We start from the raw sequence: 23,485 nt of genomic DNA, 5'->3' as shown, positions 1-23,485 counted from the left end.
TTTGTCATTTTGTTTCTTGTTTTCCGATTTTTGTAATATAAAATGATAATAAAGATTTTAAAAAAAAAAACGAGAGCAAATCTTACAAAATCATTGATAGTTTCATAAATTGTGAGCATAAATATATCCAAAATCAATCTTATATCTAGGACAACAAAACCACTGTGTTAAAAACACCAGTGTTAACAATCCCCAAAATAATAAATAGAATAAATGGAATAAAGTAGAATAGATAATGGAAAATTAGCTTTGCGCATTACCAAAGGGTAATTTGTCACAACATTACCCACGGTCCTTGACTTTTCAATTGTTAAGTGCATCTGACGTTCAAGCGTCCCAGCGCGCGTCGCGTGTTTATTCCTTCCCCATTGCTTCCATGGACCGCAATCCCTTCTTCTCCAGCAGGGTTTAACTGAAAAGGGGTGCCCGCGACTTGTCCCTGTCACCACGCTATTGTCAATGATTGATTGGACTGCTAACTGCTAGCGAAACGCAATCGATATTTTAGCTTTTGACCTTCTTCCTCGAACCTATTTACAATGGAATTCCCAAAGGGCGTTTATGACAATTAGAAATTATCGATAGGTCTAATCTATTATCGAATACTTATTGTTCAATTTTTAGCGACATTTGAAAGAGACTTTTCAAGATGAAAATCCTTTTTCATTTTATTTTATGCCTTAATGTCTTGTTCACGAACTCACGTCGATATTTTATTCGTACATCACGACCGCATTTCCGACAAAATTGCCTTTAACGTCGCCGAAGATGTACCGCCGCTCACGGAATACCTTTAATCGATATAATCTTAATCTAGTTTGCTAATTGATCTCAGAGCGCAGAGGCAATTACATCGTTTTTCTCTCTTTTAAGCGATATAAAGCAGAGAGGTCCGTCTTCCTTCTTGACGTATCGAGGAAAGAGCACGAAAGACGTTGCGGTAGGTTAGAAACGCGTGGCTATCTTCGTTGAGATCGCTCGGTTTAAGTCGAGTGCGATTAAATTTATTAAGCCACGCGGTTTTCTGACGATTAAAACTAGCTTGTATGCAATCTAACAAATTATCGCGTACGGAATGAGAAAAGTACTTATTTTCTTGAGATATCATATCTTAGTTGTGCTAAGTAGGGAATTAGTTTCGTTTTATATGAAATGGTTGCCAATTTACATTCCTAGATTTATCGATTAATAACTCGATTAATCTAGATGGAAAGTAACTTAACAACAATAAGGAATATTCTACTAAAAATTGATGTTGTCAATAGATGATTATACTCTACTCGTGATGTTAGCCGTACATTAAGGTTAATTCGAAGTTACGATAAATGAAAAATTTGTTTTATAAGAATTTAATCGAATTTTCATTGACAGATAACGTCACGTTAATTTTAACAGAAAGTTAATTGATCGGATAATTCGCAAAATTTTTAATAAACGCAAGTTAATCTTACGCTAATAAAAAAAATTACGAGAATTTCAGCGTTTATGTTACATCGACTTTCGATTGTTAGTAAGAGTTGCCTAGTTGTTAAGATTGTTACCTAGTTAAAGTCGACTCTTACTAAAAGTATCAGTAACAGTTGATTGAAAATAAACAGATCAACTTTTTCTAGGAAGAATTAGGTAACTATGCCTGCTGTGGTTTACTAAAAGTCGATTTGATGTTGCTCTGTGCGCACGCTAAAATTTTTTGGTAAATGACTTTCCTATAGATAAAACAATAGCTATGAGGACTTTTAAATGGTTTTCCAACACTAAATGCAAATCCATGAAGTGCATGTGTAAGACGAAAGGTGTGCTTTGCAACTCAAAGTGTCACAAATCTTTGCCTTGCTGTAATAAATGATACACATTTAGGTATAGTCAATTCTGACTAGTAAATTGTTGATCAAAATTCAACACTTTTCGCTTTTAATCAACTTTTACTGCAGAATCGACTTTCGCTGTAACATTTACATCATATTGAGTCTAAATGGGTTTTATAAAACCTAAATCGTATACTAATCAACGCTTAACCTGAACTTATTCGAATGTTAACTCCGGGTTAGGGCAGTTATAAATCAAAGTTATTTACAAAACCCGTCATATGTAAAATTAATGATTTGTAAGAATATTATACAAAAAGTTGTTCATGAATTTTCGTATATTTGAACTTCAACTAACCTTAAACGATCATTTATAACCTCAAAATGGTTTCATTGTTCAATACCTTTCCACTTCGAGGAAAATAAATTTCATCAATAATTTTTAAGAAATATTATCAAATAATTTATTCACTATAGAACCATACATTTTAGTATAAATTAACCTCAAACGTTCTCTGTTATAAATCCGCAAATTTTTATATCTCAATTCCAAACAGTTTTAGTGTAAAAAATTTTTCTTTAACTTCATTTTCAAAAAACATCAAATTAAAATTGGTGATTTACAAATATTTCTATAAAGATAACAATCTTTTATAACCTGAGCAAGAGCTTTTTTGACTTTAAAGTAATTGAACTGAATATTTTATCATGAAATAGGTACTACTTTTCTTTTCAATATGTTCTTATTCATTATCATTGTCCTATCATCATATCTTTTCTATCGCTCAACCTTTCTTGTGTGTTAGTTACGTAAAGCTTCCTCATGGCGATAAAAAGCTAAACTAAAACAACATTCTTCTTCTTCTTCTGTATTCGACATTGAATTAATTCTAATAACTATAATAACAACATTTTGGAATTCTCATTCTGTCTTCTCCATGTTTTCTACATACTAAACATCATAGGAAACTGCTCTACACCCAAAAATCAATATTCGGTGTTCAACCAATTACATAAATGTTATATAACAATGCGCTCCTGAGGTATCCTATTGACATTATTCTTTAGTTCTAAACTTTTCCATCGAAATAGTGTATCTGCAAACTAAAATCTTCTCAAACAGCTTCCTGAAGTAGGATAGAAGTGATATTTGCACCCACATGTCATGAAGTGACACCGATAATTAAATGCATAAAGAAACATGAAGTACCAGGATCAGATGGAATAACATCTGAACTGTTGAGACATGGGAGCAAACATCTTTGAGAAATAATAATAATAATAATCTGTATAATTTATTTGATAGATTTTAAACAACTCTTCGACAGTAACTATTTAGTGACTAAATAGAAATAAAATTCTGAATTAAAGGTAATCTCCAGACGTTCGAAATCCTCAAGAAATTAATGGAACTCATTAACATGACCATGACTGGATTCAACACACTAGTGAGACTAGACAATCAACATACGGAGGTCCTGCATATCAACAGTGGTGTCAGACGAGGAGATGAATTTGTACCATACTGTTCGACCTGGTACTAGAAACGCCCTCAGAAAGGTTACGTATACTGGTTATCTAGGTATCAAACGTACCCGAATACTATGCCTATGCAGACGATGTGGCAATACTAAGTGGAGCAAGAAGCTCCATAAAAGAAACAAGAAGCACCTTAAAACTACGTAAAGCAAAATACATGCAGGTGGGCAGAAAACAAATCATCGAAGTCTCTCATACCTAGGGTCCAAAATAAATAACTTTAACCGATGCTATTACGGGTACGGAGACCTAATGAAATCCAAAATCTTAGACCAAGGTTAAAATTGAAAATATATAAGAGTATTATAAGATCAGTCGTAACCTATGGCTGTGAATGGGTATTAATATGACGTGATGAGGAAAGCCTAAAAATAATGACGGCACCTTCACGGTTTCCTTCATGTACAATGAAGACCAGCAGAGATGGAGATAAAAAGACGATTTCTTCGGATTGGTGTTTGTAATCTAATGCTAGCATTAAATCAATAACATTATTGCAAAATAAAAGACATTTTCATTTGAAAAATACTGCGACAGAAAATATATCACGAATTAGGTCTTTTAATTTCGACGGTTTTATTAAATGGCAAACATATAATAAAAAGCATTTCTCAAAAACCTGACGTGACGGTTGATGGGGCCGTTACAATTTTTTTTGTATTATCTTATTCGATAGTTTATCAATATTGAAAAACAAAAATTAAACAATTTTAGGATCTGAAAATGTTACCGATCCTTCTATTTTTACATAGTTTATCGATTTTTTGAAAGCCGATGTAGTGGTATATAATAGCTTTAACCACTATTAATAATAAAAATGAACTACATTTTAAATTTGATATTTTATCTCATTTTTGATGTTAAATTTTTTATTTATATAAATAATAATAATAATCTATGAAGTTCTATCTGGCTTAGATTACCTATTCGTATATCTAGATGATATTCTAGTAGCCAGTTGCAATGAAGAAGAAAATTATCTTCATTTACAACCATTGTTTGAGATGTTAAGCTCTTGTAATATCAATATACAACCAACAAAATGTGTTTTTGGAGTTACAGATTTAAATTTCCTAAGTTATCAAATTTCTGCTGAAGGTATTCGCCCTTTGCAATCGAAGGTTAATGCCATAACTGAATTTCCAAAACCAACCACACTAAAACAATTACAGCGATTCTTAGGAAAGATAAATTTTTATCATAGATTTTTATCAAACATTTTAGCTCCTTTACATCATTTATCAAAAACACTTTGTTCACAAAAACTTAAATCAATCACTTCCTGAACACACCATCACGACATATCTTATTCAACTTTTGGTAGAGAATTGTTAGCAATTTACACTAGTATCAAATTCTTTAAAAAATTTTTACATGGACATCAATTTGTAGTTTACACTGACCACAAACCACTAATCAACACCATTTTTTCTAACACAGAAAAAAGCTCCACGTCAGATACGTCAGAACAAATATTGATTCTCTAAATTCACAGTACCCTGACACAGACGCACAATTTAATGATACAGAATTAACACATTTACTAAACTAACAATACTCAAACACACAAACTACTAAATATAACCTATCGCAACAAACAACATCACATTCAGATGTAAAGCTTTGGTGCGACATTTCAAGAAACAATCCTCGAACAATTTTCAACAAATTTCACAACTTAACACATCCTGGTATTCGCGCTGCTATACACATCATCAAAACACGATTCTTTTGGCCTCACATGACAAAACACATTCAGTTATGGACAAAAACCTCAATTCTCCTGGATTCGATCATATCCACATTGATTTGGTCGGTCCTCTCATTCCGTCCCTTGGCTGCACATATGTGCTCATCCTAATAGATTGTTTCACGCGTTGGCCAAAAGCTTTTCCTCTGAAAGATATTAGTTCTACTTCTATTACGGATACTGTGTTTCGGCATTATTTCAGCCGATTTGGCATTTCTAGCACTATAACCCATGATCAGGGACGACAATTCGAATCAAAACTCTTTTCAAAATTTCACATCCTTCTAGGAAGACGTCAAATTCATACATCCACCTTCCATCCCCTAAACAACGGCATTTTAGAAAGATTTCACCGTTCTTTAAAAACAGCCATAACTGCCAGAGGTTACATTACGAGGTGGAACACTGATCTTCCCTTGGTTCTCCTAGGCCTCAGATCATCTCTTAAGGAAGACCTAGGTTGTTCACCTGCCGAACTTGTTTACAGTCAACCACTTAGGCTTCCAGGAGAATTTTTTATTAATATTCAACACCCTTTGGAATCTGGTTCATTGCTAGTTTACAAGAAACATTCTCTTGTTTAAAACCAGTACACATAGTTTTTCATTCTAACCAAAAACGATTTATTCATAAAGATTTATTCATTTCAAAATTTGTTTTTGTCAAAATTAATGGGATTCAACCCTCTTTAACACCAAGATATGAAGGCCTATTTCAAGTGATAAAAATATTTCGGAAATATTTTGAAATTTTCAAAAATAACAAGGAAGTAGCTGTTAATATTAAAAACCTTAAACCAGCATTTCTTTTAAAAGAAAACTCAACATGTCACCACAGCGAGATAATCAATTCTAATAACATAAAAATTCAAAAAACAGTTAATTTCAATTTTTAAATATTATGAATTCTTTTTTGACCATCATATTCCTCTTTTTATTAGTCCTTGTAGGAGGGGAAGTGGCTGTAGCATGCTGTGCACACGACATATACAAACAAAACCACGTTACCATATAAAATTATTATTATTATTATATAATTATTATCAATCGTTCGTTCATGTGATCAGTTAATTCTAATTATAATCATTCATTTAACGTGTACCGTTCATTTATTGATTCAAATATAATTATTAACAAATAAATTATATTATTATTATTATGTACATATATTGTGGACTTCATACCTATTAAAGACCGTCTTTCTATTTGATTGAGAGCATCGGTCCCATTTTTGAAAATATTTACAGATTTAGAAAGAAAAAGTAAATATTATGCGATTTTGATTATAACAAAATTAAAGAAAATTAATTGTTACCTTTAAAAAATCACCTTGGGCTTAAACATCAAATTGAAAAAAACATTTTTTATATCAAATGAAGACTAAAAGTATCCGTTAAAATTATGTCTTTCTTTTAAACTATCTTTTTTTATTTTATATTATTTTTCTTGTATAACGATTATTTTAAAAGTACAAATAACATGTATAATATACGATCGCGTGATTTGTTTTTTCCCTTAACATTACTCGCAATAAAACGTAAAAAAGAAACAACAATTGGCACTAAAAGATAGCTCGCATGAAGTGGGATATTACTACATAGCATGAGTGTGGTAACATCACTTCATTAAATTGCTCCTCGTTGCCATTGTTTCTAGTATTAATTGAACGGGTGCTATTTCTGTTCGTGTGGATTATTTTGTGCACGGCACTTTGTTGCAGTTGCTCTAACTTAACAGCTATATCATTACGCAATTATAGTTTATTACAGTTGAAAAACAAAATAGATAAGACGCGAAGAAATTTTTTATTACGAATTTAAGAATTCACGAATCAGAATTACCAATCAGAAAAAATTGTTTGCTTATAAATTTATTTGGTTTAAGTACAGATATTAAATAATTTCCATAATTACGTACGAAATTCAAACCCAAAACAAATTATGATTAGATGTCTACCAAGATAGTGTGTTAAAGGTTGTTTATAATTTTATGGTTCGTGATCAGATACAAAAAATGAATTTATTTAACGCGAACAAGTCAAATCCGCTGAATCACACAGTGTGTTTCCATGGTCGTAATTTCAGGACGTGGCCGTTTATCCGCTGAAACCGACGCGAAATTATGCAAATACTGCGTTTCCTACCATCGTAATAATCATCTTCCTCGCAATCCTGAACTTTACGGATGCGTAGACGGTGAAAATAATAAAATTACGTACAGCAAGAAACACGGTAGGTGCAAATATGACTAATGACTATATGATTAAGGGGTTCCTTTAAACCAGATAAGATTTTTTTGGTGTATTTATATCATAATTAATCTATAAAACCACTAACAATATTTAAATAGATCGTGATATTGAATATATTATTAAAGAAAAGATTAAAGTTGAATTGGAATTTAAATAGTAAGAAACGGCCAACGCATTTATGCGGAATTTATCGTTATCACAAAAACCTTGTTACACTTTAAAAGTTTCTATTAACGCCTAATACAATTTTACATACCATTTATATTCATAAGCACTTATTATCGCACCCTCGTAGAAAATAAATAATTATTAATTGAATTCCAATTCGATGTCCCCCATTAAATCAACTTAAGCGTGCTTAACTCAATTATACTGAAAACAATTGTGGGACAATGTCGGTAAACAATACGCCATGGGACGGCATCGTCTACGTAGGCGAATTTCTCGCCCTCCAACGAGTCCTAACCGAATTCTAGGTCGTTTTCGAACATTATTGCGCGTTAAAGGATCCAGGCAATCTGGATCCCTCGGGAACTCCTGGTTTCCCCACTGTGGCCATCAGACCCGACCAATGAATACTTAATGAAACAGCAATCGGCTGTGCCATGTTCTGGGTGCGGGCACCCCGCGACCAAACCGCACACCCCAAATTTAATCAAACGCACCGGATTCATAACAATAACGATGGAGGGTACAAGATTAAATTGATTGAAAATTTACTAAAATGATCCTCTTATACAAACAAATTAAAAGTTTCTTTTAAATTTTAGTTTTGCATGAAAAAAATTTGAAACGATTCAAAATCAAACGCTCTATAGTTTGAAGTAATTTAAGAATTAAGAAAATTTGTAAAAATTAGAAATACCATTTTGATTTTGAATAAACTATTTGAAAATATTGTATAAAGATCAATGTTTTGATACTCAAAAAGTTAAAGTAAACAGTTCACAATTAGAGTTAACCTAAGCATTGAAAAAGTTTGAAAAGAGTCAAAAAATTTGAGTCAAAATGATTTATTAAAGTATTACTAATATGTTAGCAAATCTTCCTACTTTGCAAACACAGTTGATAACGCTGACCACTAGAAACATTGAACATGATTCTATTCATGAATAAAAATGAAACACTTTACTAAAACTACTAACTTGCATGTATTTTAAATCAATAAATCAGTACCGATTTCAAGATAAATCTTCATCAATCGAAAGTGTCGCAGAGCGAATTATTTTGAAATAATACAGTAAAATGATGGCCACAAATTAAAACGCATTTAAGATGTTAGAAACAGCGCAAGATTCATCTCTGCCTGTATTCTTTTGAAGAGAAGTAGTTTTCCCATAAATGCAGCAGCGATAACATTTTCGGTTTTAATTCAATCATATCATCACCTTGCAACTCTAAATGTACTTTAATAATATTCTTTATTTATAAAATATTGTTTTGTGCAACTATCCATTAAATGACAGTGTTTTCAAGCAATCGCACAATGACATTTCCATGTTTTTAGCCATTACGTTAAATTTCCTTTGTACATGATTATGTTGATTCTATCTTATGATGTAGAACTGATTTTAACATATCATAAATCGTAATCTACCATCTTTTAGTTAGAAGCAAAAACATTTCATATTGTTGGTTAATACAACTTCATTGACTTTGCCATCAAAAGCAGAAGTAGTTGTCATTAATGTGAGTCAAAGTCTATGTAAACAAGTTAAGCAAATTTTTCTTAGTCAGATTGATCTCCAGATAATCCGTGAAAATGGTAGCAGCTTTTGTTGAAGGATGTATAAGGACCCATCATTAGGCGATGTAAACAGCTTTCCATTGATCTGAATCCGAAATACTACCATCGTGGCTAGTGATGAAGCATTTTGCAGAGCTAACAGGAAAGTGGTGCTAAAGTGTGTCGTTTATGTTAGCCAAACAATGAATAAGACTGTAGGTTGAGATGCTTTATCTAAAATCTATCAACTAGATGTCCTAACTCGCCGTTTACTGGAGCTATGGAAAAGTAAGAATAGTAATCTGACTTGCGACAATTGATATACTTATAATGCACTTACTTTCCTATCCAACAAAATTAGTAAGCACACCTGTCCTTCGGCAATTATAGACTTTCCTTGCAATCAATGTACCAAAGAAGCACACGATGCCATTGCATAAAATGTACATCAATTAATTTTTAATAGCAATATTAATACAACCGGGCCAAGTCATTTATTGTTGGTAATATGCACAATATTTCTACAGCAGATCTTCGTTATATCATTAAAGCCATCACGAATGGATTTTTTTAATTAATTATTATTACTTGACCAATGTGGTGACCAATTTCTTCTCTTCTTCTTCTTCCTCTTAGATCTCGGCCCTGTTTTCAAGAGTTCAGAGTTTTGATAGGAATGCTGGACTCCAGCTTTTGTACCAGTTATTCAGGGGACGTGCAGGAGCCTTTCCCTCCCAGCCGATTTTGGCAGATTTTTTGATTATCTTCGTCTTTGTCTTCAGAGATTAAAACTGTATCGTCTGCGTAAGTTATGATCCTTATTTCCTTCTTGCTCAACCTGTACCCCCTTTCACCATGCATCGTTTAGTAAAATATTTTGTCCATTACTAAATTGAATAGAGCCAAGCTGAGACTATTTCCTTGCCCCATTCCAGTTGTAATTGGTAAACATTGCGTGAGTTCCTCCTCTGTTCTTACAAAAGCCTGACCTCCAGTAGTCATGTCACTTACAAGTGCCACATCATCTCGATGTATGTGTCGTTTCTCTGGCAAAGTCACGTCTCTAGCCTTACTCTATCAAAATCCTTTTAAAAATCGACGTAACATATAAAAGCTGTTTTATTGAATATTATGGTCTTCTCAGTTATTTGTCGGATAACGAACATTGTATTTATGAAATTCTGAAACCTGTTCTTGTTCGCAGATCCCAGTTAGTTTGTCTGATAGCATTCTGGTCATCCAGTTTTGGATAGAACTCAAAAGTCTAATTCCCATATAACTGCTGGAGTTTGTATGTCCATCCTTCTTGATTGGTATAAGTATATTGTAACTCCATTGAGATGGTATCCTTTTACTTTTGATAATTATGTTAAACAGGGTGTGTATTTCATCTTTCACCATATTTATTGGTGGTCATTTTATCGTGATTTTCTGTTTTTCAACTGTCGGTAAAGCATTAGTTTCCACGTCTGCTTCAGAAGGTTCTGTGTTTCTCGGTTACTGCCATATTTTCGTACAGCTTTTTAAAGTATTTTCCAAATCTTCCATCTTTATCTTTGTGGTTTCTTTGGTTGCTTGGGTGCTTGCATTTATTCTGTTTAGTAATAGGATCTTCTTTTATCCGCAACTAGAACATTTACTTTTTGAGTGAAACAAATGTTGAGTTTGCGTTGGTTTGTGTTAGGTCTCGCATGGTTTGATGTGACTCTTCTTCTTAATGCTTCTTGTTGCTTTTCTCTGCTGATTTATATGATTTATAGTTGATGCTGTTTCAGTGTCCTCGTGGTCCTCTATCGTCCTGTGATTTCATGTTTACTTTACAGCTTTCTTTTGTGGTTGTCCTTCTAGCTGACTGGCTTATACTTATTTTCGACAATACAATATTTTACTGGGCCAAATGAATCTATTTGTAATGGTAAACATTATCATTGATTTTTGACCTCACTCAATATACCTTATATGTGGTGAGGCCAACTTATGTTATATTTCTCGCCACTTTCGTTCTATAGTCTCTTAATTGAAAAGATACTCTTTTATTTTTTATATCTGGCACAAACGTTTAATGCCTAGCACTTACGACCACAACATATCAGAAATGGGGCGAAAATGCCAACAAATTCCCAATTTTTCGAATTATTTATTTGTCAAAGTATTGTTTGATATCATGGTATTTGATCTGAATGTGTAGGAACCTGTATAAAATATACACAGAGTAATCCCGAGGAAACTCTTCCATTAATTGAACAATTATGAATTGATGTTCGCTCAATGGACGTATCTCATTCATCATAAAAGTTCTCGTTTGAATAGAGTTGGAGCCATCCTTTCTATCATCTTTCTGCTTACTTGATACAGTGACTGAATTTGGTGTTTACTCTTTTATACTTCAGTCTTTTGGTCTAAACATTGTTATTGATACATCTATCTACATTATTTCGTCATTCGTTACCATAAATCTGGAGTTTTTTTCAGATGAATATGGTTTTCATGGTAGGCATTGAAATTAGTTTTACTGTGAGCTCTACGGGTGTAAACTATCTGTATTAGTACTATTAGTACTATCTGTATCTGTACTCCTTGATGATTCAATGGCAGAACTTGAGTGCTATACTAAAATTTGTCATGTCAATGGTTAAAGCTCAACGTTGCAAACCAATGAATTTGATGTTTCTATTACTTACATTTCTTAATTTTACTAAAGTTTTCGATATGATTAAACGTTGTTTTGCGGTCCATGGGAAAAGAAAAAAATTTTAAATTAATAAAATGTACTTAAAATGAATTCACCTTTATAATTTGGTGTATCACGTTTCTTTATAATCTCAAAAAGTTTTATGCCAAAATCTCCGATCTTTTTGAGAGAACAGTGTTTCTTTAATCAGATTTTCAACAAATATCAAATTTAGTTGGTGGCTTTTTAAAATTTATATAAAACGAATTATTCAAGCTGGAAACTTAAAATATGATATAATCAAACCAAAAATGATCCTTTATAACCTCAAAAAATTTAATTTCTTAACTCCTAACCGTTTTGAAAAAAACATTTTTTTCTGTACATTTTCAAACAACATCAAATTATATCACAGATCTTTCAAAATGTATATATAATGAATTGTTTAACCTGGAATTCTAACCTCAAAAGGTACAATACTTAAATCCTGACTGTTTTGGAGAAAACAATATTTTCTTTAATATCATTTTATTCATTAAACCGAGGATATTTTAAAATTTATACATTTTGAATTGTACTGTATCTCGAAAATTACTCTTTATAAAGACTTGAAGTAAAAAATTTAACTACTTAAGTGGCGAAGTTTCTAATGTGGTATTTCTCAGAATTCCATTGTACTAACATAATAAAAAAGTATGTGCATTTCAAAGTTTAGATAAATTACTGTTTTGTAATTTGGTATGTTACCACTAGAGGGCATTTTTCGATATTACTATAGAAATTGTAAGTTTTCTTAGCAAGTTAAGTCTATTGGTATTACCTTTGTTTCATGACAAAATGGCTAAATGAAGCCCAAACGAGCTAGTAAAAGCCGCGCCTCGATATCATGTTCCTAATCTAAAATATCGGTGAAAGCAGATTTAATGAGAAAATTCAATGGTTTTGATCAGTTGGGCAATCAATTACCATAGGAAACACGACAAAATTTGTTCTTACAACTGGACGGTTGTCCAGTACATTTTGATATAAATGTGAGAGATTATCTAAACGCCTTTTTCCGTGGCCAGCCAGATCCCCACACTTAACTTGTTCGAATATTTATTTATGGGGGTGGTTAATGGTGTTGCAAACTCAAGCTGGAGTACAGTTTTCACTAGCTTGTTTGGGATTCATTTTGCTGTTTTTCATAAAAAGAAAGTAATAAAGATTTAACTTTTCTAAGAAAATTTATAAGTTTATTAAAATCCGTTTAGCCATTTTGAAATTATTGGCATTTGTTTAGAAACATTTTCGAACACCCCCACTTTATTTTTAGAGATAGAGTAAAAAGTGTTTTAAAAAAAACCTATAATTTACATAAACTTTAAAAAACATACACCCATTTTTTATGTCAATAGAGCGGCCATCTTAGAAACCTGAAAATAATTTCCAGGATTTTCTCTTAGCCACTTTAGTTTCCAAGATACACTACTTCGCACGTTTATTTGGCCACTCTGTACACCTTAAAAAATTAAAATTTAAATAAACCTCACCTTAAACCTTGTGTTATGGTTTCAAAATGTTTTATCTTATAACTTCTAAGATTGCAGGAATTATAATTGTAGTAAGTGACCAATACAATGTAATACAAAATTATTGTTCATTACAACCACAAGCAAAGAAATCTTGAAAATACAGTTACAAAACGAATTCCTTTAAATTTATTCCGCGTTAACGGTAAAATTCTTACTTCTTCAACTTTTGTTAACCGCAATTTTCTTATACACAAATGCAATAAACTTAATAGAAACTATTAATATTGTTTAAATTATTGAGGCGTATCGCGGTCACTATCTAACAGGGCGTAAAATTCGTTAAAAAAAGAAATATTTAACACAAGTTTGATAGAAATTTCCATAACGATTGTCGTTCAATTATATAGCTTTTAACTTTTATACTGCTAGTTACCGATGCATTATGCCTTTTCTTTAGTAACTATGACGCATACATTAAAAGGAGGGTAAAATGTTATATGAGGTAACAAGGATAATTATCCAGTGTACGTTTCTGACATGGAAAATGGACATTTGTTAGCCAGTTATCGGGTAATTTACCGTTTGTCAGATATTATCGTACTTCTCGGTCATTTTTTCTTAATACTTATAAAACTACTGGTCGACACAAAAACCAATTCGGCCCTAATGTGAAGCGACACAACTTTATTCGTCTTCGATTTACCGTAATGACCTTTGAAATTAGATGTTTGTGATTACTGAATTGCCACATACATAAATAAACCGAGGTAAATTGATCACGATTTACTCGGTCTTTTCAATTACATAATTCAGATATAATTCAAATATGATAGTTTTGTCAACAAATTCTTCTTAATGGAAAAATTTAACGACATCAATTTAATTAATAATTTTCAATGTCCAATCGTTATAGTTTAATATTAATACCCCATTAGGTTAATGGAGAAAATAATCCATCCTTACTGATCAAGAGCTTAATAAATATCGATCTAACGTTTTAGTTGCACTCGACGGTGAGTACAACGAAAATTGCGATAGCCCTCTGGCCACCACCTACCAGTTAAACGAGAGGCTGATAGCCTCTGAATTGGCTGAAGATCGTGATTTGGATCCGACGCCGTTCGTTTTTGCGTTCGCTTCTAGATCATCGCCAGAGGGCGTTCGTTGAGTTGCCGGCGCTTGCGCCGCCCAGTTCTCGCACAAATTTGCACTTAATAGTTATAATTTCATTTTGTGAAGAGAACCGCGTCGACAATTTGTTTATTATTCAATTAGTCGAAGATCGATAGTACAACTATTTATGAGTCACTGACTGTTAAAGTTGTTAAGATGTTTGAAAATGTATTCGAAATAGAGATTAAAATCGATAAATGCATCGCAATTAAGTCGATTTAATTGTTATAATTGTATTTAATTACACCAACTGGGTAAAATAATAATTAATGGTTCGATTCAAAAGCTACCACCACACCAACAAGTATTTATACTGTCATAGTATCTTAAGAATTCATATATCTTCTGTGAAAAGCACACACTGACGCGAAAATCATAAGGCATCACAAGCCGGGATATCATACATCATCCATGTCTAATCCGAGCCCCGAAAAGGGAAAAGAACCAGTTCACACACATTCGTATTGTTGTTCTTGTAGCCGTTAGGCGTTTCTAAATGTGTGTGCGTCGAGATGTGTGTATGTAGTATATTTGCAAAAGAAGAAGAGGAACGGTTCGGGCCCGACCCTTGGGCAGAGCTTATAATTACGGGGCTTTATCTGATCGATGTATTATCGGGAGGCAATATTGGTGAAGGTGCTTATTAAAACACTAGTTGTTCCCAAAGCACGCCGGATTCTCATTTGTAACAATTATTTATAACTTAGTGGCCCGTCTGCTGCTCCGTCTTTTTTCGGGACCATCAGTAAATCATAACGAACGTCGTCCAACCGAACCATACAACAAAACGGAAGGATTGTTATCTAGAAATCTACATTTAATTTTTTGATGCATGAATAAAAAGTTCCGATTAAATCCTAATTTATTTTTAACCAAAAATCACATACATCATTTGGTTCCGGATGCAAAAAAAATGTACAACAAATTAAATAAAAATGCAAATCGCTAAATTTGCGTAGCCATAAAATATGTCCATGAAAAAAAAAAACAAAAAGTCCGACAGATGTCGCGGTAAACGCGACTACACGCTTTTTTGGGGAGCCAAGCTCGGGGCATATTTTATATGACCGTCACTAAATAGAGCACCTGTCATGTTTTGTTCGAGATTTAGTCGAATCTCTCTCCCCCCAGATACGACGAGCCGTACGCATTTTGATGTTTGAGGGTAAACGACACCAAAATCTGTATACGGAAACGGGATTCTAACTGCATAAATCTTCCTGCACGGTCAATTGAGTCTCAACATGTCGAATAAATTGCGCACGCATTATTGATGCACCCTTATTTATAGAGTACATTTAGAGGAGTTGACTTTTCTTGATTACATCGAGTTTGGAAATATTTTAGAGGGACATCATGTTAGAGTCAATAATACTTCAATTTCAATACATATAATTAAATATTAAAGAAATGTTTGTGCAATATTTTAAAATGGAGATTTCAAGCTATAATCTTTTATTATAAATTATTTCTATACATTCATAAATGAAGCTAAAATGAAATCTTAAATGTTCCAAGAAAATTCAAGCTTTCTATTCAGATTTAAATGATTTTTATATATTTATAAATAATATCATGGTTAAACTTTAAACATTCAGAATGTTTGAATTTGAATTGTTGCAGATACGTTTTGATTATCAATATGTCGATCAATGTATGTTATACATATATATTCTCAACACATTGAGCTACCCGATAAATTATACCCGGCTCGATCATGTGGGTGGAAGGAATAAAATATACTAATATCCAGGAGGTGCTTTTTTTGCTACAGTGAGGTGTTATCGAGATTAAATAATGCCTAGGTATTTGATTCGCAAACCAAGAATTTTCTTTTAAGCAATTAGAATTCTTTACAAAATATTGTATAACTTTGATAAATAAATTAGAGTCATCCAAAGGTGTTAAGGAATCAAAGCAACCGGAAAATGCACTCTCTTTCTCTCTCCCTCTCTGATTATCTTAAACCAATTTCTAAATACCTCTAAAATGTGACATCAACAAATCACCATCAATAAGTTTTCCAGATTGTCTGGGGTTGAAAATAAAATGTCATGACTTTGACAAATAAGTATTGTAACCGAAGATATGAAGATGTATTTATGATCCATCCACTCTCGTGAGTTTTGTTGAATTATCAATATATGTATAGAGAAATATCCATCTGATCCAGAAACCTTTTACAATCAATCCTGGTTCTCAGGAAGCAGAACCATAAAAAGATAACTGTCTAGTGATAATTTCTTTAGTCCAATAGCATAGACAGATGCTGATCAACTAAGCCCATAGCATATTGATAAGAGGATTGACTTCAATCGACTTCTTCGTCATAGCTTTTTTCTCTATATTTAAATGGAAAGGAGACATGCTAAGCAAGACGCCCATAACTTCAATGGTCATACAACAACTAGCTTGTTGCGTGAAAGTTTACCAGTAATTGAGACCTGTTGGACTTTTCTATACTAGACTGCAACTTTAAATGTGATCGTTGAACTAAGAATAATCATATAAAACCAGTACACTTATCAAGACTCAAATCCTATCACAAAGAACTCAGCAACAAGTAACATATACGTTGTTTATTGGACGAGCAGTTGCTTCTTCGCAACAGAATTTTGGATTACTTTATAGACCATTTTAGTTTAGAGGTCATCATACAATTCTTGATTGATTACATAACAATAAACATTAGTGTCAGTCTAAGAAATTTGCTTTGACAACGTTAGATGCTTAATTGATACCAAGATATTTTGTTGATTCTGCTTGCTATTTATTCATTGCTAAGCAAAATTGCCGTGGACCGAACTGACCACGTCATTTGGACCAACCTGGTAAACTGTAATTTCGAATCCCTAATCCATTCATAAATTTTGTTAGTGCTACTGTTGTGCTACTAAAAGTTTTCCATAGCTTTCATTTGAATGAAGTATTTCGCCAGAACACCTGTTTCATCAGCAAATGGCCCAAGTACAATATCTTTTGAAACTGGAATATCTGCGGTGTAATACAGGAGTCGTCCTAAGATACCCTAGACATTCCAGGGCTTTTATAGACACACCGTCGATGACAAAGATTCACTCAAGTGATCACTTCCAGGTGGATATGCATTGCATAGTTCTCGAATCAGATTTATCCAAGAGTCGTAAAGGGGTTTTACAACTGAAATGATCTCTATCCATGATAACGCCACCTCTTCCGCATTGAACTGTAGGGCGGAATATTTTCGGTGAATCAATGCAACCTTGAGCCCACTCACAGCTGCCTTGAACAACGATGATTTAACTGGTATAATCTCTCGACCAGCTGCTCAGGAGTTGACCCATGAGTGGGAGTTACATCCAATTTTTGCGGAATCTTGTTGTTTTCCAAGACTATATTGAAGATAAACTTCCAAAATACACCGCTCCCAACATGATGCACAGGGTCCTTTCTACTTTTATAGTATTTTCCGAGTGCAGAAGAGGTGAAATCAGAAATGGAGAAAAATCTGAGTTAAAATCGATAATGTTTGCGGATGAAGGATTACTTGAAGTTTTTCCATAGTTTTCATTTGAATGAAGTATTTCGCCAGAACAACTGTTTCATCAGCAAATGTCCCAAGTACAGTATCTTTTGAAACTGGAATATCTGCGGTGTAATACAGTTGTTCTAAGATACTGCCTTGTGGAACGCTGTGCAAGATCGATTTAAATGTTGAGTATGACCCTTAATATGACAGTTTTAACTCTCTTTCAGAAAGATGCGATTCCATTAGTTAACAGTGAATTAGTACCACATCCTATGAAACGTGCAGGAAAATTGTAGGACAGTATTTTCGGTGTTCAAAATACATTCTCAATAACGGTTGTCACTCTATGCACTTATTGTATTGTGGAATGGAGATTACGAAATTGATATCTGATATATTGACGGTCAATATCAAGCAGGCATATGAACAAAGAATAAGCCTCAGGTGTAAGCGTCAAGATCATCTTTATATTTCAGTTTTGCGCTTAAACTAAGTAGGTTTTGTAAAGCTTTACTCTTTAGTTGTCTCGCTCATTATTTTTGTTAGTAAAATTGTTTATTGCTTTTTTGATTACTGACACCCTTAGGGTTAATACAGGTAGGGGGTATGGTTAGATGTTAATTCACACACACCTTCAGTTTTGATTTGATTTGTTTAGATGTTCTTGGAGATGAAGAAGTCCGTGGGCTTAATTTTTGCATATTCACTCGGGTGAGTAGTCCAGTAGACATCATATTCCCTTATTTTGCTGTAATACTTATTGGAAAAGTGCGTCTTTGAAATGAGCACTGTTTATATGGTTAGGTGATAGAGAAAAACTTCGAGCAGTATGAGCAAAAATGAGTTATTCATTTTTTAGTTTACTTCTACTTGTTTGTTGTTAGCTTTTTGTATATTTTCTGCATAAATCGACACATGGCGTTGCACTTTCTTTTGTTTCATTATTTCCAATGGCAGCTGGATTTGTTGACACTTGAGTATTGTTAGCTTTCTGCTGTAAACGTTGTACTACTGTAAGTTTTCTTGCCTGTTGTTCTGTTGTAAACTTCACAAGCTTGATAATATGCTGTGTCTCCTTTTTCATTGCATAATGCTCCAGTTGCTTCGTTATTGCGTTGCTTTTTGTATTCTTTTGTGTGATGGTTTCCAGAACACTTACCACATCTAGTTTCTCTGCTGCAGAAGTTTTTTGGATGTCCAAGCTGTTCGCAGTTTGTGAATAATTATCTAACTATTATTTATCAAAACAAATTCCAATGTTGTCAGAAAAGTATTATTTCGCTTTGACATTGTTTCTGATAACTGGACAATTTTTGGATTTATTCCTAGAGTAGAGAATCATACCAGATAAATTACCTATAATATATTCCTGTATGATGGCAATATCAATTCGTTCTTTCGTTCAGGTTTGGTCAGAATTATTGTAGACGTTTTACAACATTACAAGCTTACCTGTAATGTACATCATCTTATTCCAAAGCGTTGCCTACTGGGATATAGAGAAGTTTCGTCTTTCGAAAACCTGAGAGGAGTAGATGCGGCTTAGAACTTGATGACCATCATAATTCTACTAAAAATAGGTAAAGAACGTCATCATGTAAGAAACGTATGTGGGGTAAATGATTTTGCCTTATCGATGTTATCAGGGTTCGCTAGCATACGCAGTATCGAAGATAATGCATGGAAACAAAACATGCTTTTCCAAGCAGGAAGATATGCGCAGGAGCTTTTCAGCCATGATGGTGAAGTGACGTTTCCCACTATATGAGTATAGGGAAAGCTGATACGCAAACGATATTATAAATATTACACCAGGCATAATAAAAATTGTAATAAACATATAGCAGGGGTTGACAATTTTGTTGATCATCTACGGAACTAAAATACGAAGTCGTAAATAGACACATACTATAAATGTGGCAAACATAAACATTACTGCATCACTGGACGTACATTGCTAAGGACCTTATTTGTGAAAATACCGTTCCAACTCCTAAATCAGTTAGTGAAGTAAGATTAGATGGCGCAGGAGATTATCCTGAATATGACGAAAAAATCCTCGTATGTACATAGATGAAGTATAGATTAATGTATAAACCTTAAACGCATGTATTTTGTCAAAAATTCAAGTTCATTTATGTATGGAGCAGTTTAACCACCACTTTGCTGAGTTTAACAGTTACTACAACAATTTTAAACATCGTAAGCAAGTAAGGCTAGGTACATAGTCTCGACAAAGTCGCGGCGACAATGTCGTGTCGCTGTCGCTAGTAATTGAAACTGTCCGCGACACGACATTGTCGAACAAATTCGTCATGTAGTGCAGTTTGTTGGCAATTCAAAGATGGATTTCGTTGATGATGCTTGTGTAGCATTACTAGCTGTCAGACATTTAAGAAAGAAAAGAAGACAGAGGAGATATTCTGTTCATCCAATAAATAGAAATAGATTTACTAACGGACAGTTTCACACGTTACATATAACATTACGCGAGAATGAAGATAAGTTCTTTGCTTATTACCGTATGACACCTAGTACATTTGATACATTATGCAATAATGTTAAAAATACGGTCTCAAAGAAAAATTGGAATATTATGCAAAGAATAACTGTTCAAGAAAGGGTAGCAATAACACTCAGGTAAGTAATAACGAAAGCATTTATTAAATATTATTATAAATGTGTGTACATATCATATATATCGGAATCCATTGTCGACGACGCAGCTGGACTAGGAGATTCAAAATTTTGTGATGAATGGCCTGTAGATTCACAATTAAAGGGTATAATTGAATGTCGGTTAATTTGAGGTGTTGATGGTCCGACATTTATTGCATGAGAAAGTTGACCGACATTTAACCCCGTTGTAGCTTGCTGCATTATTTGCATAAATTGCATTTTCACCCAGTTTTTTGTTTGAAGAGACAACGTCTTCATATCGTTTAAAAACGACAGAAGAAACATTCTATCACTATCGTTTTCAATGTCATTAGATTTAGCCTTTTTGGATTGTAAAATGTTTAGTAGTTCTTCTTCAAAATTGCTTTTGCGCTTCTTTTTATGAGTTCCAGATGTAGATGGAGTTTCACTGAGGTTATTATTATTTCCGTTATCGTCTAGTTGTACCGAAACATTAGTAGCTGTTTCACGATTTTCAGAATTGGGCAAGAGAAACAAAAGCTTGTTAAAATATTCGTACGTTTTTCTGTTTGTTGCCGAGTCTCCGCTTTTCTGAAATTTCTGAAGTCTTAACTCTCGATTAAAGCTGTCTCTTACAGACTTCCATTTTTTCTGCATGGTTTTTCCTAAAATAATATGATTTTAAAAGTTTTATAATAATATGCTCCTACGTTTTAGATTCTTAGCAACGGGCAATTCCTTCAGATCATTGGCATTTGAGTATCGTGTTGGTGTATCAACTGTGTCCAATATTATTCGAGAAACATGTTGTGCTGTATGGAATACTATGGTGAACGAGTTTTTAGCGGAACCCACAGAAGAACAGTGGAAAAAAATTTCAGACGATTTCTTCCGGAATAGCAATTTTCCAAATTGTATTGGAGCCCTCGATGGTAAACATATCAGAATTGTTAAACCACCACATAGTGCTTCTTTATACTACAATTATAAACATTTTTTCTCTATTGTGTTACTTGGTTTGGTAGATAGCAATTACTGCTTTACGGCCATTGATGTAGGTGCATATGGAAAAAGTGGAGATAGTAATGTATTCAAAAATTCTTCGTTGTTTAAGAGAATACAAAGCAACACGTTAAACATTCCGGAAGATAACATTATACTCCAAACAAAAATAAAAACACCAATGGTGATTGTAGCAGATGATGCCTTCGGTTGTAGTAAACATGTTTTAAGAGGTTATAGCAGAAAAAATTTGAGCGTCAGAAAGAGAATATTCAATTACCGACTTTCGAGAGCAAGGCGTTATGTTGAATGTGCCTTTGGAATCCTTGCTAATAAGTGGAGAATTTTCCATACTGCAATAAATTTAGATCCCGACTTTGTTACAGATGTTGTTAAGGCAGCTTGTATACTACATAATTTTGTAATAAGAAAAGATAATCATGGGTCGCACAACAATGACGAGGTACAAGATTTTCAATTCGATAATATTGAGCCTATTGCGACTGGAGGTGGTTCAAATATTGCATTAGCTACGAGGGAAAAATTTGCCGACTATTTTGTGTCCTCTGTAGGTGCACTTTCTTGGCAATATGATTACATTTAAATTATTTCATGAAATAAAGTACATTATTACACTTTAACTTACCTCTTTCGTTTTTTTCTTTATTATTTAACTTAGCCCAATCTAAATACATTATTTCTCCGATTTCTTCCCATAACCTAATTTTTAAGTCACGATTATGGTAGTCGTTATTTGCTAAATTATATAGAGCTGGACGCTCTTCAATAGCATCAATAAATTTTTCGATGTCAAACATTATTGTCAAGTATTGTTAACAAACAAACGTATTCGTTCTACAACGATTAACTTATATTAATATAAGCTGAATGTAACTCGAGTTGAGCGCCCTCTACAACTTAAAACAAAAATATAAACATGCGGAATAGCGAATTTTTCAACTTTTTTTAATATCAGCGACACTGACGCGATAGCATGAACACAAATTTTACGGCACTATTTACGTTACACTAGGCTGCGTATGGGTGCGTCTTTGTCGAGATGCAACTAAGTCGCGCACAGCCGCGACAATGTCTTTGTCGCAGTTACTATGAACACTACATGCATTTTATACTGAATGCGACTTCTTTGCGTCTTTGTCGCCGCGACTTTGTCGACACTATGTACCTAGCTTTAAACAGAAACCGTGGCAGAGGCAACCCGACAATTTTATAAATACATATCCCACCGATGAATTGTTATATATGTAGGTCCGATTGTGTTATGTGTCTACAAGAGTCAATCCACAGGTGATTTTGGACCTAAACTGCATAAGAATGTCAATATATATATGGTCCATTCGTATGTTGATTTCTTGTAGTGCTTCCAACCTTTCCTAGCATTCATCCTGTCTATGTCTAGCCATGTCTACCCTTGCTGTTTATTCCTTATCAATCGGAAGTTGATTATGCGCAAATGGAAGTATGGGCAACAAGCTAGACATTCCAGGGCTTTTATAAACATTTCCAGGCGAATATGCAATACATAATTCTCGAACCAGATTTACCCAAGAGTCGTAAAGGCGTTTTGCAACTAAAATGATTTGTATCCATGATAACTTCCGCATTGAACTGTAGGGCGGAATATTTTCGATGAATCAATGCAACCTTGAGTCCTCTCACAGCTGCCTTGAACAACAATGACTTAACTGGTATAACTTCTTGACCAGCTGCTCGGGCGTTGACCCAAGAGTCGGAGTTACATCCAATTTTTGCGGAATTTTATTTTTTTCCAAGACTATATGAAGATTAACTTCCAAAAAACACCGCTCCCAACATGATGCACAGTGTCCTTTCTACTTTTATGGTACTTTCCGAGTGCAGAAGAGTCTGCTCTTCAATCAGAAATG

At 33.5% G+C, this 23,485-nt stretch overlaps 2 protein-coding genes across 3 annotated transcripts in view; both read left to right on the top strand.

The window, feature by feature from the left end:
- LOC111418356 (transcription factor Sp8) overlaps nt 1-23,485 on the top strand; it is a 179,035-nt gene that overhangs the window by 89,469 nt on the left and 66,081 nt on the right. The window lies entirely within an intron of this gene.
- On the top strand, nt 20,153-22,223 carry LOC139429083 (uncharacterized). Its single transcript, XM_071194576.1, has 2 exons — nt 20,153-20,576; nt 21,294-22,223. The coding sequence occupies exons 1-2, from the start codon at nt 20,281-20,283 to the stop codon at nt 22,180-22,182; spliced, it is 1,185 nt and encodes a 394-aa protein (XP_071050677.1). The 5' UTR covers nt 20,153-20,280; the 3' UTR covers nt 22,183-22,223.

Source organism: Onthophagus taurus, chromosome 2 (genome assembly GCF_036711975.1).
Source record: "Onthophagus taurus isolate NC chromosome 2, IU_Otau_3.0, whole genome shotgun sequence".
In the NCBI taxonomy this organism is placed as follows: Eukaryota; Metazoa; Arthropoda; class Insecta; order Coleoptera; family Scarabaeidae; genus Onthophagus; species Onthophagus taurus.
The sequence above is the reverse complement of the archived record's forward strand: the minus strand, read 5'-3'. Positions and strand labels throughout refer to the sequence as shown.